Source organism: Cherax quadricarinatus, chromosome 6, assembly GCF_038502225.1.
Source record: "Cherax quadricarinatus isolate ZL_2023a chromosome 6, ASM3850222v1, whole genome shotgun sequence".
Lineage (NCBI taxonomy): Eukaryota > Metazoa > Arthropoda > Malacostraca > Decapoda > Parastacidae > Cherax > Cherax quadricarinatus.
This window is the reverse complement of record NC_091297.1, coordinates 22,974,036-22,992,096: the sequence shown is the minus strand read 5'-3', so window position 1 is coordinate 22,992,096 and position 18,061 is coordinate 22,974,036. Positions and strand designations below refer to the sequence as shown.

Below are 18,061 nucleotides of genomic sequence, written 5' to 3'. Positions count from 1 at the left end.
TGGTGAACATTGCACAGCAGGTATTTTAAAGAAACATGTGCCCCGTGGCCTGGTAGCTAAAGCTCTCGCTTCACACGGTGAGAGTCCGGGTTCGATTTCCGGCGAAGGAGTGGAAACATTGGAAGTGTTTCCTTAAACCAGTTGTCTATGTTCACTCATCAGTAAAATGGGTACCTGGGTGCTATTCGACTGGTGTGGGTCGCATCCTGGGACAAAATTGACCTAATTTGAAAGAAATGCTCTGCATAACAAGCGGCTTTCTATATAGTAGTATGTCATTGATGTCAACTAGACCTGTATACCTTGTACATGATAAATTAGACACATGTGCAACTCTTGGGTAACTTTATTGAGGAAACGCTTCGCCACACAGTGGCTTCATCAGTCCATACATAGGAGAAACTTGAAGAACAGGAGGAGAATGAGGTAATCAGTCCCTCAACCTTGAGTCAAATGTGGTCAGTCCATCAATCTTTTCAAGATTGATGGACTGACCACATCGACTCAAGGTTGAGGGACTGATTACCTCATTCAAGATTGATGGACTGACCACATCGACTCAAGGTTGAGGGACTGATTACCTCATTCAAGATTGATGGACTGACCACATCGACTCAAGGTTGAGGGACTGATTACCTCATTCAAGATTGATGGACTGACCACATCGAATCAAGGTTGAGGGACTGATTACCTCATTCTCCTCCTGTTCTTCAAGTTTCTCCTATGTATGGACTGATGAAGCCACTGTGTGGCGAAACGTTTCCTCAATAAAGATACCCAAGAGTTGCACATGTGTCTAATTTACCAACGTGTCAGTTCTGTGAACTATTCATCTACAATACCTTGTACATGTACTTGTAGAAATAAATGTACTTGTAGAAATAATGTTTCCAGCCGTACCTGGGATCGACCCCGGACCACAGTGTGTGAGCTAAGTGCGCTAGCGATCAAGCTACGAGATACATTGATCAACACATCTTCGCAACATCTTTATGCAATATAAATAACTTCGAGTCCATGTTGCAGTGCTTACAGTTTTGTCGTGTATCTCGAATCATGGGAACCCATTAAGAGTGCTGAATTAAATTTCAGTGCACTGTCTGGATGTTATTGCAGTTATACACTTACACAACTCATTGTCTTAAGCAAACATCGTTTTTTTTTCTTTGGCTCAAGACCGTCCTTAAAGCGAATTTAACAAAAAAAAATGCATAAGGGGAATTTTTTACGCATTCATTTTTCACTCCTTTCGCGGGGTCTGTCTGCACTCTATGTTCGCACTTCACTCCTGTCACCCCTTCATACTTTCTGCCATTTATAGGCGTTATGTTACAATTATTTTACTTTTATTTGACGATATTGCAACTTAAAATAATTTAATATAACGTATGTATAGAAATTTGCTTATAAAATCAATGTAAGAAAGCAAGGATGGTTTTAAAAGGACAAGTTAGTATACATACTGCCAAGGCTTAGAAAGTGCTGAGTCAAACGCACTGGGATGCTCGAAGTGACGCTCAGGACTAATAGTTTTATAATATTTACGATTCTTACTTTCAGTTTTTCTACCGAGATATGAACATAAGAACATAAGAAAGAAGGAACACTATAACAGGCCTACTGACCCATGCGGAGCAAGTCCATTCCCCCCTTCCGGATTAGACCATATACTCTGGTCTGTATCAGCGTACATACACTGAGATGATACTTTGATTCATATTTAAGGCATTAGAGTAATCGTTATTCTAGCAGCTATAGGACTTGCTCCTTGAATGACGTACGAGGCGACAATCCTGAAACATAATAAACTAACTTACTGTCTATCATTACTCTGGGTGTGGCACCTGTGTCACACTCACTACTCTCCTGCACAGGAACGGTGACGCTAAATCTGTCCAGCAGATATGCATGGTGACAGAACTATCCAAAATTATTAAAGAAAACGACATGAAGGCGAGTTCAAGGACTTCCAACATTATTTGTAGCACTGTGCAAATTTTTATTCATTAAAATACACATCATCATCTGACACACACACACACACACACATTTTTTTTTTTTTTATTATCACACTGATCGATTCCCACCAAGGCAGGGTGGCCCGAAAAAGAAAAACTTTCACCATCATTCACTCCATCACTGTCTTGCCAGAAGGGTGCTTTACACTACAGTTTTTAAACTGCAACATTAACACCCCTCCTTCAGAGTGCAGGCACTGTACTTCCCATCTCCAGGACTCAAGTCCGGCCTGCCGGTTTCCCTGAACCCCTTCATAAATGTTACTTTGCTCACACTCCAACAGCACGTCAAGTATTAAAAACCATTTGTCTCCATTCACTCCTATCAAACACGCTCACGCATGCCTGCTGGAAGTCCAAGCCCCTCGCACACAAAACCTCCTTTACGCCCTCCCTCCAACCTTTCCTAGGCCGACCCCTACCCCGCCTTCCTTCCACTACAGACTGATACACTCTTGAAGTCATTCTGTTTCGCTCCATTCTCTCTACATGTCCGAACCACCTCAACAACCCTTCCTCAGCCCTCTGGACAACAGTTTTGGTAATCCCGCACCTCCTCCTAACTTCCAAACTACGAATTCTCTGCATTATATTCACACCACACATTGCCCTCAGACATGACATCTCCACTGCCTCCAGCCTTCTCCTCGCTGCAACATTCATCACCCACGCTTCACACCCATATAAGAGCGTTGGTAAAACTATACTCTCATACATTCCCCTCTTTGCCTCCAAGGACACAGTTCTTTGTCTCCACAGACTCCTAAGTGCACCACTCACTCTTTTTCCCTCATCAATTCTATGATTCACCTCATCTTTCATAGACCCATCCGCTGACACGTCCACTCCCAAATATCTGAATACGTTCACCTCCTCCATACTCTCTCCCTCCAATCTGATATTCAATCTTTCATCACCTAATCTTTTTGTTATCCTCCTAACCTTACTCTTTCCTGTATTCACCTTTAATTTTCTTCTTTTGCACACCCTACCAAATTCATCCACCAATCTCTGCAACTTCTCTTCAGAATCTCCCAAGAGCACAGTGTCATCAGCAAAGAGCAGCTGTGACAACTCCCACTTTGTGTGTGATTCTTTATCTTTTAACTCCACGCCTCTTGCCAAGACCCTCGCATTTACTTCTCTTACAACCCCATCTCTAAATATATTAAACAACCACTCTGACATCACACATCCTTGTCTAAGGCCTACTTTTACTGGGAAAAAATTTCCCTCTTTCCTACATACTCTAACTTGAGCCTCACTATCCTCGTAAAAACTCTTCACTGCTTTCAGTAACCTACCTCCTACACCATACACTTGCAACATCTGCCACATTGCCCCCCTATCCACCCTGTCATACGCCTTTTCCAAATCCATAAATGCCACAAAGACCTCTTTAGCCTTATCTAAATACTGTTCACTTATATGTTTCACTGTAAACACCTGGTCCACACACCCCCTACCTTTCCTAAAGCCTCCTTGTTCATCTGCTATCCTATTCTCCGTCTTACTCTTAATTCTTTCAATTATAACTCTACCATACACTTTACCAGGTACACTCAACAGACTTATCCCCCTATAATTTTTGCACTCTCTTTTATCCCCTTTGCCTTTATACAAAGGAACTATGCATGCTCTCTGCCAATCCCTAGGTACCTTACCCTCTTCCATACATTTATTAAATAATTGCACCAACCACTCCAAAACTATATCCCCACCTGCTTTTAACATTTCTATCTTTATCCCATCAATCCCGGCTGCCTTACCCCCTTTCATTTTACCTACTGCCTCACGAACTTCCCCCACACTCACAACTGGCTCTTCCTCACTCCTACACACATATATATATATATATATATATATATATATATATATATATATATATATATATATATATATATATATATATATATACATATATATGTCGTGCCGAATAGGCAGAACTTGCGATCTTGGCTTAAATAGCAACGCTCATCTTGCCATATAGGACAAGTGAAAATTTGTGTATGCAATAATTTCGCCAAAATCATTCTGAACCTAACGAAGAAAATATATTTCACTGTGTTTGTTTAGTATTAAATTATTGTAAACAAATCTAAAATATATTTGGTTGGGTTAGGCTAAAATAAATTGTTCTTGTTATAATAAGGTTAGGTAAGTTTTCTAAGATTCTTTTGGTGCAAATTTAAAAATTTTTACATTAACATTAATGAAAAAAATATATCTTTAAACGCATAAGAGAAAATTTCAGAAAGGACTTAATTTTAAATGAGTTCTTGCTAATTGACCAGTTTAACATATTCGGCACGACATATATATATACATATACATATATATATATATATATATATATATATATATATATATATATATATATATATATATATATATATATATATATATATATATATATATATATATATATATATATATATATATGCAATAAGATCACAGTAAACATGTGATTTCAGAATATGCAAAACAACCACTCTGAAAGAATAGAGAAATTCAAAGCGCTTTCGTGACTACTCACATTATCAAGGAACTATGAAAGCGCTTGGAATTTCTCTATTCTTTCAGAGTGGTTGTTTTGCATATATATATATATATATATATATATATATATATATATATATATATATATATATATATATATATATATATATATATATAAACACTGATCTCGGGCTGAAGGAGACTCGAACATACGAACCTTGGAACAAGGTACGCAGTGCTTTACCAATCTACCCACACTGGACGAATATCTTGGAGTCCACCTTGCGCTAGACTTTGATCCAAGGCAGACAGCTTTCAGGGAGAAGGCTTACAGCTTTTCATCTCGTCCCCTGCATGCATCAGCCTTACTAGAGATTTAACAATGCAAGGATGTGTGTGTGTGTACTCACCTAGATGTACTCGCCTAGTTGAGGTTGCAGGGTCGAGTCCAAGCTCCTGGCCCCGCCTCTTCACTGGTCGCTACTAGGTCACTTTCCCTGAACCGTGAGCTTTATCACACCTCTGCTTGAAGCTATGTATGGATACTACCTCCACTACATCGCTTCCCAAACTATTCTACTTCCTGACTACTCTGTGGCTGAAGAAATACTTCCTAACATCCCTGTGATTCATCTGTCTTCAACTTCCAACTGTGTCCCCTTGTTACTCTATCCAATCTCTGGAACATCCAGTCTTTGTCCACCTTGTCAATTCCTCTCAGTATTTTGTATGTCGTTATCATGTCCCCCCTATCTCCCCTGTCCTCCAGTGTCGTCAGGTTGATTTCCCTTAACTTCTCCTCGTAGGACATACCTCTTAGCTCTGGGACTAGTCTTGTTGCAAATCTTTGCACTTTCTCTAGTTTCTTTACGTGCTTGGCTAGGTGTGGGTTCCAAACTGGTGCCGCATACTCCAATATGGGCCTAACATACACGTGTGTGCGTGTGTGTGTGTGTGTGTGTGTGTGTGTGTGTGTGTGTGTGTGTGTGTGTGTGTGTGTGTGTGTGTGTGTGTGTACTCACCTAATTGTACTTACCTAATTGTGGTTGCAGGGGTCGAGACTCAGCTCCTGGCCCATCCTCTTCACTGATCGCTACTAGGTCCTCTCCCTCTCTGCTTCCTGAGCTTTGTCATACCTCTTCTTAAAACTATGTATGGTTCCTGCATCCACTACTTCATTGCTAGGCTATTCCACTTCCTGAAGGAATACTTCCTCACGTCCCTGTGACTCGTCTGAGTCTTCAACTTCCAGTTGTGACCCCTTGTTTCTGTGTCCCCTTTCTGGAACATCCTATCTCTGTCCACTTTGTCTATTCCCCGCAGTATCTTGTATGTCGTTATCATGTCTCCCCTGACCCTTTTGTCCTCCAGCGTCGTCAGTCCGATTTCCCTCAACCTTTCCTCGTACGACATTTCCCTGAGCTCTGGGACTAGCCTTGTTGCAAACCTTCGTACTTTCTCTAACTTCTTGACGTGCTTGACCAGGTGTGGGTTCCAGACTGGTGCTGCATACTCCAGTGTGTGTGTGTGTGTGTGTGTGTGTGTGTGTGTGTGTGTGTGTGTGTGTGTGTGTGTGTGTGTGTGTGTGTGTGTATGTGTGTGTGTGTGTGTGTGTGTGTGTGTGTGTGTGTGTGTGTGTGTGTGTGTGTGTGTGTGTGTGTGTGTGTGTGTGTGTGTGTGTGTGTGTGTGTGTCGTGCCGAATAGGCAGAACCTGCGATCTTGGCTTAAATAACAACGCTCATCTTGCCATATAGGACAAGTGAAAATTTGTGTATGCAATAATGTCGCCAAAATGATTCTGAATCTAACGAAAAAAATTATTTCACTGTGTTTGTTTAGTATTAAATTACTGTAAACAAATCTAAAATATATTTAGTTGGGTTAGGCTAAAATAAATTACTCTTGTTATAATAAAGTTAGGTAATTTTTTAAGATTCTTTTGGTGCAAAATTAAAATTTATTTATATTAACATTAATGAAAAAAAATATATCTTTAAACGTATAAGTGAAAATTTCAGGAAGGACTTAATTTTAAATGAGTTCTTGCTAATTGACCAGTTTTACATATTCGTCACGACATATTCATATGTATATATATATATATATATATATATATATATATATATATATATATATATATATATATATATATATATATATATATATATATATATATATATATATATATATGTATATATATATATATATATATATATATATATATATATATATATATATATATATATATATATATATATATATATATATATATATATATATATATATATATATATATATATATATATATATATATATATATATATATATATATATATATATATATATATATATATATATATATATATTTATTAAAATGTATCCAACAATAAATAAGTGCAATCCTTAATTAAAACTTTAAGTTGTGCCCGAGGAAGTTAGGCAGGTGAAGATTAGCGTCCCAGGCTGCTCATGCGAGGCTGATTAATGACCAAATTACTGTTTAATTAACAGCGAAGGTGAGTCTTGATTATTTATTATTTTGTCAAATAAAAACTAATGCCCAAAGAAGAACTAATGAGTTACATAACGGCAATAAATAATAAAAAAGAAAATTTTTTAAACGGCAAACGAAAGTGAAAATTCCCTGAATATTTTCTCAGTACTGATTTAAGAGGTGTTACTTCAGCGGCCTTCAGATGTTCGTCATAACGCTGTCAGTGAGTCTGATACCGTGATGTAAATTATAAGGTAAAAAAAAAAAACTACCGAATGCCACTAGTGAAGTGAGCATTGTCATGTGACGAGTAGGGGCGGGGAGCATGATGGTGGTGGATGGTGGTTGAGGGGTAGTGAACGTTGTGGAGAGGGGGATAGGAAGTACGGGAGGTAGTTTTGGTGATAGTTATGAGGGCGGAGGAGATGGGAGGGGGAGGTAAGAGAGGGAAGGTGATGTGGATAACGTGAGTATATAAGCTTTACGACCAGAGAAATTACCACACTACCTCAGTGCCTCCTCCAACATCGACCACCATGAGGTCTCTGGTGAGTTCCACCAGCTGCATTTATCATGAATTTTTCGGTTATTCATCGTTAAATTATCATTACATTTATTGTTAATTTAATGTCTCTAACTGCCATTAGGGAAACAAGTCATGATGAACACTATAATCTAGGATATGAATAAAATTTAATTTTTATTATAAATACAATGAAATATATATATATATATATATATATATATATATATATATATATATATGTGTGTGTGGGAGTGTGTGTGGGAGTGTGTGCGTGGGAGTGTGTGTGTGTGTGTGTGTGTGTGTGTGTGTGTGTGTGTGTGTGTGTGTGTGTGTGTGTGTGTGTGCGTGTGTGTGTGTGTGTGTGTGTGTGTGTGTGTGTGTGTGTGTGTGTGTGTGTGTGTGTGTGAGTGTGTGTGTGTGTGTGTGTGTGTGTGTGTGTGTGTGTAACCCCTGGTAACACAGCATACTTATATTTTCACAAGCTGCTAATAATTATATTTCCCTTCAGATTGCATATGAATATATCATGGGAGAATTTCTGTTTTAAATACGAAACATTAGTGAATAATGGATCTATATATATATACTAGCCATACAGGTTGACGCCCCTATGGCTTAAAGTGCTTAGTTCTTTCACAGATTCAAAGAAATTTAATGTCAAGAGATTATTCTTTGTAAATGATGATAATGAAAGAAAAAAAATGGCAAGATTATAATTATAATATTTTTCAAATTTGTACTGACTTTATCACGATTAATAAGCAATAACTAGACAGAAGATAATTTCATGGAATTTGTGAAAGCAATAGTTGCCCTGAACTATGGAGGGTGAGTCGGTATGTTGAGTACAGATGTAGATTCTTTATTTATAAATATTCCTCGGACAGAGATTGACAAAGAATTTGCAGATAATTTGTTATATTTGTGAGTAAATAAACCGTGTGGGGTCACGGAGCTTAAATAGCGAACGTTGAGGTGTCTATACGCTAAGATCAGGTTTCAGATCGGTAAGCCTGGACATTGCTGTCCAAGACTGCACGTTCCTGTTAATAATCGTACCGCTGCAAGCAATTCCATTCTACTTCGCAGATCGGTGTCCTGTTGGTTGCCATGGTGACAGCCCGGGATCGGCGGGAGGCTGAGCCTGGGTATGGTGGACATGTGGTTGACCACGGCATCGGTCTCGGCTTGGGCCATGGTATCCTTCATGGTCACGGACTGGGACATGGCATTGGTCACGGACTGGGGCACGGCATCGGCCACGGACTGGGCCACAGCGTCGTCCACACTGTTACACATACACATGATGGCGGAATTAGCCACGGTCATGGTCATGATTTGCACCATGGTGGCCATGTAATAGTCCACGGCGGTCACGGCGTACACCATGGTGGTCACGGCCTACATCATGGTGGTCACAGCATACACCACGGCGGTCACGGACTACACCACGGCGGTCACGGCCTACACCACGGAGGTCACAGCCTGCACCATGGTGGACACAGCTACGGTTACGGCCGTGGACACGGACACGGAGGTGGACATGGTCACGGCGTGGTACACTCCTATGAGGTAGGACACGGACATGGATACAAGGGACACGGAGCTGCTTTCGGGTACAAGACGGCAGTGGAGCATCCTTATCACGGTCTGTCCTACCAGAGGAAACACGCCTATGTAGCTCCTCACCACGGACATGGGCATGGCTACGGCTATGGATATGGACATTGAGTAGTGTTGCCATACATATTTATTCAAATAAATTTCATTTCCCCTATCCTGTTTCCTTTCACCACTAAAAACAGAGAGATAAAGATCAAAAGAAAGAGAAAAAATGAGTACGTGGGTGCAGCAGATATCAGAAGATTCTGCAATCTATAGACAGTCTTCTTCTACAGGCAAAAAATGTATTTTTTTCTGAAAGACACGCATGTATATTGTGACTTGAATAATAAAAGTAGATGGAAAGAATATGTTGTAACTAACTATACAGTATAAGCATTAATTCTCATTAACTAAATCAGTGCCAGCCACTTGTTAATATAGTCCTCCAAGTAGATCATGGTATATCCTGATATGCTGCCTAGTTCTTGAACATCTGTCTAAGTGCCACTTGCCACTGTACAGAGATGACTGTGAAGACTATAATGCTAAATTTTAAATGTGTTGGTCCTGCTGATTGCTTCAAGACTTCATTATTTTGTAAATAGCAGCAGTAAGAAGAAAACTTTCCAGTGCTCGAACCCACAATAATGCAAAATAGTTTTCTGTGAAGTTTCTTATCATTTATATATATATATATATATATATATATATATACATATATATATATATATATATATATATATATATATATATATATATATATATATATATATATATATATATATATATATATATATATATATATATAAATATATATGCTCAGAACTGCGGCTGGCCAGGGCTCAATCCTGTGTTCCCATGCCCAGCCCTGTGAGAACAGGACACAGTACACATCATTCTATCCACTGGACCACAAATCTGTGGTCCCTGCAAGAAATAGCACCAACCTGCAGATTATATTACCTTTCATAAGCAGAAGTCGGGACCTTCCAGATCTCCTTCCTGACCGAGACAAAGGGATGAAAACATTCACGAATGCTGAAGCTCCTCAGACTTCAACGTGAACCAATTTTCATTTTCGTAAACCTAAGTCAACTTATGGTAGATTACAAGACACCGAGAAAACCCGATGACGATTCACTGAATGACCAATACTGGGAAAAATTGGTTATGTAAGAACTATGAAGAACAGTACTCTGAAAATTGCATGTAAAAAATGCTAAGAAACAAACAGTATAAAGTTGCAACATGTCCACAATACTCGTAGATATGAATGAATATCTAACTATTCAGGGTAAGAGTTTATTCTAACCTTGAACAACCTTCATTATCTCTTTTCTGATATCTTCAAAGATCATTAAGATAAACAAGGACTTCCAACTGATTGACAAATCGGAGGGAATGGTTTTAGTACTTTTAAAGAGATGGGGGAAAAAAAAGAGGAGCATCACTCCGGAGATCACCCTCGACGAATCAACAACTTAAATATCTAGCTAGAAGCGATGGCTGTAGTTGTGCTTACGGACAATGCATTATTAGGTGCTACGCTAAGAGATCTTGGGCCTATATTCGGTTAAAAAAATATTATAGGCAAATGATTTTAGATTTTTCAATTTGTGTGTGTGCTAGCCAAAGTGCGTGTAAATGCGCACTGAAACGTTTGAACAATTTCAGCAATTCTGTAGAGTGATTAGAAATCAGACTGCTAGAAGAGGGAGATGGGCTAGCCATTGCAGTCCTGTTATTGCCCTGCCATTCATGATATATGTGGGACGCGTCATAGAGCAAGAAACTCCTGCGTCTGCTGTCTTACGCAGTAGTGGTGTACTTACCGGCAACACTTCATAAACTTTAACATGAACTTCTGTCCAAATAGTGAGGAATAAGACATATGAGCAACACTAGGAATTTTACTGAGGAAACGTTCCACCTATCTAACACTAACACAAGCCTGTTGCATGTCAAAACCCCTAGCACTCGAAATGTTTTGTACCCACTCCCAACCGTTCCTCTTACGGTCCTTCCCCCCCCCCCCTTCCCCCGTGCCTCCACTCCAGTTTTATACATTATCGTAGTCTTTCAACAATTATGTTAGTTTAATAAAAGGAGGAATTGTTCAAAAATATCTTTGTGTATTGTTGCGCAGACAAAATACGGAAAACAAATATTTAAATTATATGTGGCGAAACGTTGTTCTGCATATTGTGTCTTTACACCCAATACCTCTGGGCTTTGTATCTCTGAATAGTTTGTATTTATATAACGTTCACCCACTTCGGCATTATCAAGTATTGAAACAGTCTCAGTGGGTGAAGCATCGTCTTAAGAAAGTTCTTTGACTAATGTTTCTCTTTACCACCAGAAATAGTAGAAATCAAATTTAATCTAAATGAGGAAAAGGTAGTCCCGGTTATCTGGATCAAGAGCCATTAAAACACCCCGCTGGGGGTGGGATATCCTCTTCAGCTCTGGTTAATTCAAGGTGAATGACGGCAACACTGCTGACAATCATGGCTGAAGGTAATGACTTGATAAAGATGTACCCGGAGAATTACATAGTTTATAACGAAAGTTTACCATGCACTTTGCGTCTACAATACAAGCTAAAATTAGACAAAACTAATTAGTTCCTAGTAGAGAATTTATATCAGTGCTAGTTTATAATGTATGAACTATCAGCTTTTTATTAAGAGTTGTATACAGCCATCATGGCTGATAGTGACTGACTTCACACCATCACTTCAATGATGGTGTGAAGTCGTCAATATCTCCATGAAGTATTAAATTTTGGGGCTGTCAAAGCAGGACCCAGGCACGGCCGTCTCCTCAACCACGAATGTAACGCAGCTGTAATTTATATGATAAGTTATTTCACGTCTGTCACAGTCAAAATTATTTTAATGCTCGACATACTGAAATTCAGCAGAGATACACTGAATATGTGGCAAAGAGTTTTTGTGGTCAACCAAACAAGTTTGAAGATCTCAGCCTAGCAGATATTGGCTAAATGAGAATATTTGTGATGTATTTTTTCGAATTTTGCACTTAATTACCTTCAAATATCAGACTGATAATAATAAGCTAATTACCTGTCATCTGTGAATAATTAATTACAGTGTTATTTAGTGATGGGATATAATGAATAGACATTTTAATTTATTTGTATAAATTATAATAACCTGCTTAAATGTGTTAAAACTAATGCTTAATTTGCTATTTTCCTCATTTTTTTACGTCATAAAAACTAATATTTGGTGTACTTGTTGCAAGTCGTAGCAACTTGTTAACCAACTTAACGTGTGTGGTAATATAATGTATTTTCTTGTCCACTACGTTAGTAACAAATATATAGCGTAGTCAGTTCACAAGATGGGTATTTAGCGCATTATAATTCTGTGAAAATAACCAATGGAATACATCCTGAAGTAATAGTCATTTATTTTATGTAACATATTTCTTACAATTATGAAGAGAGTCTCCTTCATATATTTATTATAGATCGTTTAATAGTTATGCAGATCATCGCATCTGGACAGATAAATATTAAAATAAAAATTTGGGGACTGCTATTAGAGAAGACACATAGAAGTGAAGTGAATACTAACTGTAAGTAGAAGATTGTAAGAAATGTCTGTTATCTTGCACGTTTTAGACCGTAAGAAAGGTTCAGCAATCTTGTCAGAGTGCAAACCTTTTAACAGACTACCTTTGGGCACCGGCGAGAAAGGAGGGCTGATGTACCTCACTAACAGAGTGCTGTCTTCTATACAATCTGAGGAGAGTTATTGTATGTATTAATCTGAAGATACAAATTATGTCTACCGATAAATTTACAAAAGAATGCCAACCAGGTGATTTTTCTTCCATGCCAGTTTGAACCTGATGCTCGACATCACATATACGAGATTACTGAATAAAATTTAGAAATTATACGAGTTTTATTCCGTTATCTTCATAACTCAGCCACATTATCACATTCTCCTTAATTTGAGAAAATAACACTTGAATTCAAAACATTTTGCATATTTAATCGCTAATATTAAGAATAAATCCCACACTCATTTTGTGGACAACAAACGTTTTACTGAAGACTCAGTTCACTAACGTCTACGATGATAAGTGAGACGAGGGAGAAACACTTTGGTATCTTTACTGTGGAAACGTTTCGCCAGTCAGTGTCTTCATCAGTCCAATACAGACAAAAACGCTGAAAGATCGGAAATAGTTTGAAGTAATCAGTCCCTCGGTCCGGAGATGAGATGCTGAGGGACTGATTACCTCAAACTCTTCCTCATCTTCCACTGTTTTTCTCTGTACTGGACTGATGAAGCCACTGGCTGACGAAGCATTTCTACAACAAAAATTATTAAGTGTTGCTCAAGTGGGCTCATTCATCAACTTTTCGATTTTTTACACCATTCATATAATAAACTCTACGATGTCCGGTATTGCTAATACAAAGACAAGGGAAGACTAGGGAGGAGAGACAGTAGCGACAGGAGGAGAGGGTGAGAAGGAATGTGACTAGCGTGAGTATATAAGCACCATCACACCGGACATTACCACATTCCCACTTCCTCAGAGCCTCAGCCAACAAGTGCCACCATGAGGTCTCTGGTGAGTTCAGAGTTCCAACCGCGAACATGATGGTTTCTTTGGATTAACCTCGTTTACTTCATTTATGGTTGTCATAATATTGAGAACTAACGACAGTACAATGGTCGATGAGGTCGAAATTCTCGCTACACATTAACATGCAATATTTTTTAAATATACAAAAAAAAAATGCATTGAACTGTCCGTACATAAATAACTGAAAAATTAAGATATGCAACAGGTGTGTACATCCAATAAAATAAGCCTATGGGATATACCTATTTATTATTTTATATAATGATCACTGCACAAACGACAGGTATATTTACATATATATCTAATAATTTTTTTACATCAGGTCTTTGTCGAAATTGTGATCAGGAAGATAACAGAAATTTTTATTCGATACATTTCCGACTATAATAGTCACAATGTATATAATTTCTTTCACTTTATCAGATCGTCATCCTGTTGGTTGCCATGGTGACAGCCCGGGATCGGCGGGAGGCTAAGGCTGGGTATGGTGGACATGGCCATGGTATCCTTCATGGTCACGGACTGGGGCACGGCATCGGTCACGGACTGGGGCACGGCATCAGCCACGGACCGGGGCACGGCATCAGCCACGGACTGGGACATGGCATCGGTCACGAACTGGGGAACAGTATCAGTCACGGACTGGGGCATGGCATCAGCCACGGACTGGGGCACGGCATCGGTCATAGACTGGGGCACGGCATCGGTCACGGACTGGGGAAAGGCATCAGTCACGGACTGGGGCACGGCATAAGTCACGGACTGGGGGACGGCATCAGTCACGGACTGGGGCACATCAGTCATGGACTGGGGCATAGCGTTATCCACCGTGTTAGCCATACTTATGATGGTGGCATCAGCCATGGTCACGATTTGCACCATGATGGCCATGTGGTGATCCACACTGGTCACAGTCTACACCACGACGGCCACGGCCTACATCACGGAGGCCACGGCCTACACCACCAAGGCCATAGCCTACACCACAGCGCTCACGGCTTACACCATGGCGGTCATGGCCTGCACCATGGAGGCCACAGCTTGCACCATGGTGGTCACAGCTACGGTTACGGCCGTGGATACGGACACGGTGGTGCACATGGTCAGGGAGAGGTTCACTCCTACGAGGTAGGACATGGACATGGCTACAAGGGACACGGGGCTTCCTTCGGGTACAAGACGGCAGTGAAGCATCCTTATCATGGTCAGTCTTACCAGAGGAAAGACGTCTATATCGCTCCTAACCACGGCCATGGCCATGGCAACGGCTATGGTTACGGACACTGAGTAGTGCTGCCATATGTATTTATTGAAATAAATCTTATTTCTATAAGCCTATTTTCTATTATCAATAAGAGAGAAAGAAACAGAGAGAGCCCTGGGGAATGGCAAATATTAGAGAAGTATACAGTTTACACAAAGTCAGTCCGCAGAGATAAAAATGCAGTACCGTTTTCTTAAAAAAATGGGATGGATATTTGACGTGATTGATATAAACAAAAGAAAATCTTGTTCTATAGTTCCCACTGCAAAATAATAGTAATACTTACGCAGTTACTTACACTACTCCATTGCCAGCACAGATTTTTTTTAGATTTTGCCACCGAAGTGGCTAGTTTATTGTGCACCCCATATCCATCCTGTGGACGGTAGCGCGAGAGCATGTGGATACACAAAAGGCCTAGGAACTAGGCCCCAAAGGGTTAACAGGAATACATATGGATTTATATCCACATATCTATAGTTCACTTATCTGTTACAAGCAAATTTAGGAAATTTGCTTAGTATATCTGGTATCTTATTTTCATTAATAAGATATCTTGACATGTCACATAGGTTATTATACTGTCTGTCTCTGTATTCCTCAATAAGTGGACAATTAAGCACATAGTGTTCAAGAGAGTGACCATATGCCTGATCACATAATTTACATTTAGTTTGATCATCATCTGTGTGTCTCCCAAACTGCCAGAAGTACTTGTAACCAAGCCTAAGCCTGGCCACTACAACATCAGTCAGTCTGTTCACATTGCAAGTTGCTCCATAAACATACTTATCTACGTTCATGTTATCATAGTGGGTTATAGATCTACTCAGGCTTCTAACTGCATTCCTATAACAATCATCTTCATTATTTACTTCTCTCCTAATATTATTCCTAATGCTAGACACAGTTATACCAAAGTTATATTCTACGTTCTCCTTCTGGATACTCTTCTTGGCTAACATATCAACTTTATCATGAAGGAGTAATCCAATGTGTGATGGGATCCATAGCAATTGTACATTAATTCCTTTGTCCCAGCACAGTGTGGTGTATACCACTATATTTACTGGTTAATACTGTGCTCCTCTAGATCATAGAACACCCGACATGCTGTGTAGTTCTTGATTTTGTACCTGAGTGCTGGTGGCCACTACACAGAGTTGACTGTAATGTGTTTGTCCCACTAACCCTCTAAGGACTTACCTTGTGTCCTCCAAAGAGCATCAGCAATATTTGCTATGTGTGGGAGAAAACGTTTCAGTAATGATATCGAGATAGCACACAAAGCATGTGGTTCAATATTGAACATATATATATATATATATATATATATATATATATATATATATATATATATATATATATATATATATATATATATATATATATATATATATATATACATATATATATATATATATATATATATATATATATATATATATATATATACATATATATATATATATATATATATATATATATAAATATATATATATATATATATATATATATATATATATATATATATATATATATATATATACATATACATATATATATAGTGGCTGCCCAAGGGTAGCCACTTTCATGTTCCAGCTCCTCAGTGTGGCCATCCAGAAGGGAAATGCTTGCTGCATACTTGGCTCGCGTCCGGCTTCGGAGGAGCTGGAGGACATTCATAATCTTTAATGTAAAGTACCAATGTATTCATGTTTGTATTTTTTGTCAGTGTATTCTGTCTATAAGTAAAGTTCACATAGAATATAGGGGATGGTAGAAGAAGAAAGTATTCAAACAGCTCCGGGGAGAACCTTGAGTTTTCCCTGAGGTACGTTTATTGTCTTCTCTGAGGATGAGGGTCCCCAGTACAGATCTAGAGGTGGTACCTCTCCCTCTCTCTCTCTTTCTCTCACTCTCATATATATATATATATATATATATATATATATATATATATATATATATATATATATATATATATATATACATATATATATATATATATATATATATATATATATATATATATATATATATATACATATATATATATATATATTATATATATATATATATATATATATATATATATATATATATATATTTATATATATTTATATATATATATATATATTCAACAAGTCGGCCGTCTCCCACTGAGGCAGGGTGACCCAAAAAGAAAGAAAATCCCCAAAAAGAAAATACTTTCATCGTCATTCAACACTTTCACCTCACTCACACATAATCACTGTTTTTGCAGAGGTGCTCAGAGCACAACAGTTTAGAAGCATATACGTATAAAGATACACAACATACCATTCACTCCTATCAAACACGCTCACGCATGCCTGCTGGAAGTCCAAGCCCCTCGCACACAAAACCTCCGTTACCCCCTCCCTCCAACCCTTCCTAGGCCGACCCCTACCCCGCCTTCCTTCCACTACAGACTGATACACTCTTGAAGTCATTCTGTTTCGCTCCATTCTCTCTACATGTCCGAACCACCTCAACAACCCTTCCTCAGCCCTCTGGACAACAGTTTTGGTAATCCCGCACCTCCTCCCTAACTTCCAAACTACGAATTCTCTGCATTATATTCACACCACACATTGCCCTCAGACATGACATCTCCACTGCCTCCAGCCTTCTCCTCGCTGCAACATTCATCACCCACGCTTCACACCCATATAAGAGCGTTGGTAAAACTATACTCTCATACAATCCCTCTTTGCCTCCAAGGACAAAGTTCTTTGTCTCCACAGACTCCTAAGTGCACCACTCACTCTTTTCCCTCATCAATTCTATGATTCACCTCATCTTTCATAGACCCATCCGCTGACACGTCCACTCCCAAATATCTGAATACGTTCACCTCCTCCATATCTCTCCCTCCAATCTGATATTCAATCTTTCATCACCTAATCTTTTGTTATCCTCATAACCTTACTCTTTCCTGTATTCACCTTTAATTTTCTTCTTTGCACACCCTACCAAATTCATCCACCAATCTCTGCAA

At 38.8% G+C, this 18,061-nt stretch overlaps 1 protein-coding gene across 1 annotated transcript; it reads left to right on the top strand.

Annotated features, from left to right (window-relative positions):
• Window positions 1–7,443: 7,443 nt before the first annotated feature.
• LOC128693740 (spore coat protein YeeK-like) lies at window positions 7,444–9,315 on the top strand. The gene is made up of 2 exons (XM_053783592.2): window positions 7,444–7,560; window positions 8,628–9,315. The coding sequence occupies exons 1-2, from the start codon at window positions 7,549–7,551 to the stop codon at window positions 9,267–9,269; spliced, it is 654 nt and encodes a 217-aa protein (XP_053639567.2). The 5' UTR covers window positions 7,444–7,548; the 3' UTR covers window positions 9,270–9,315.
• Window positions 9,316–18,061: the final 8,746 nt, after the last annotated feature.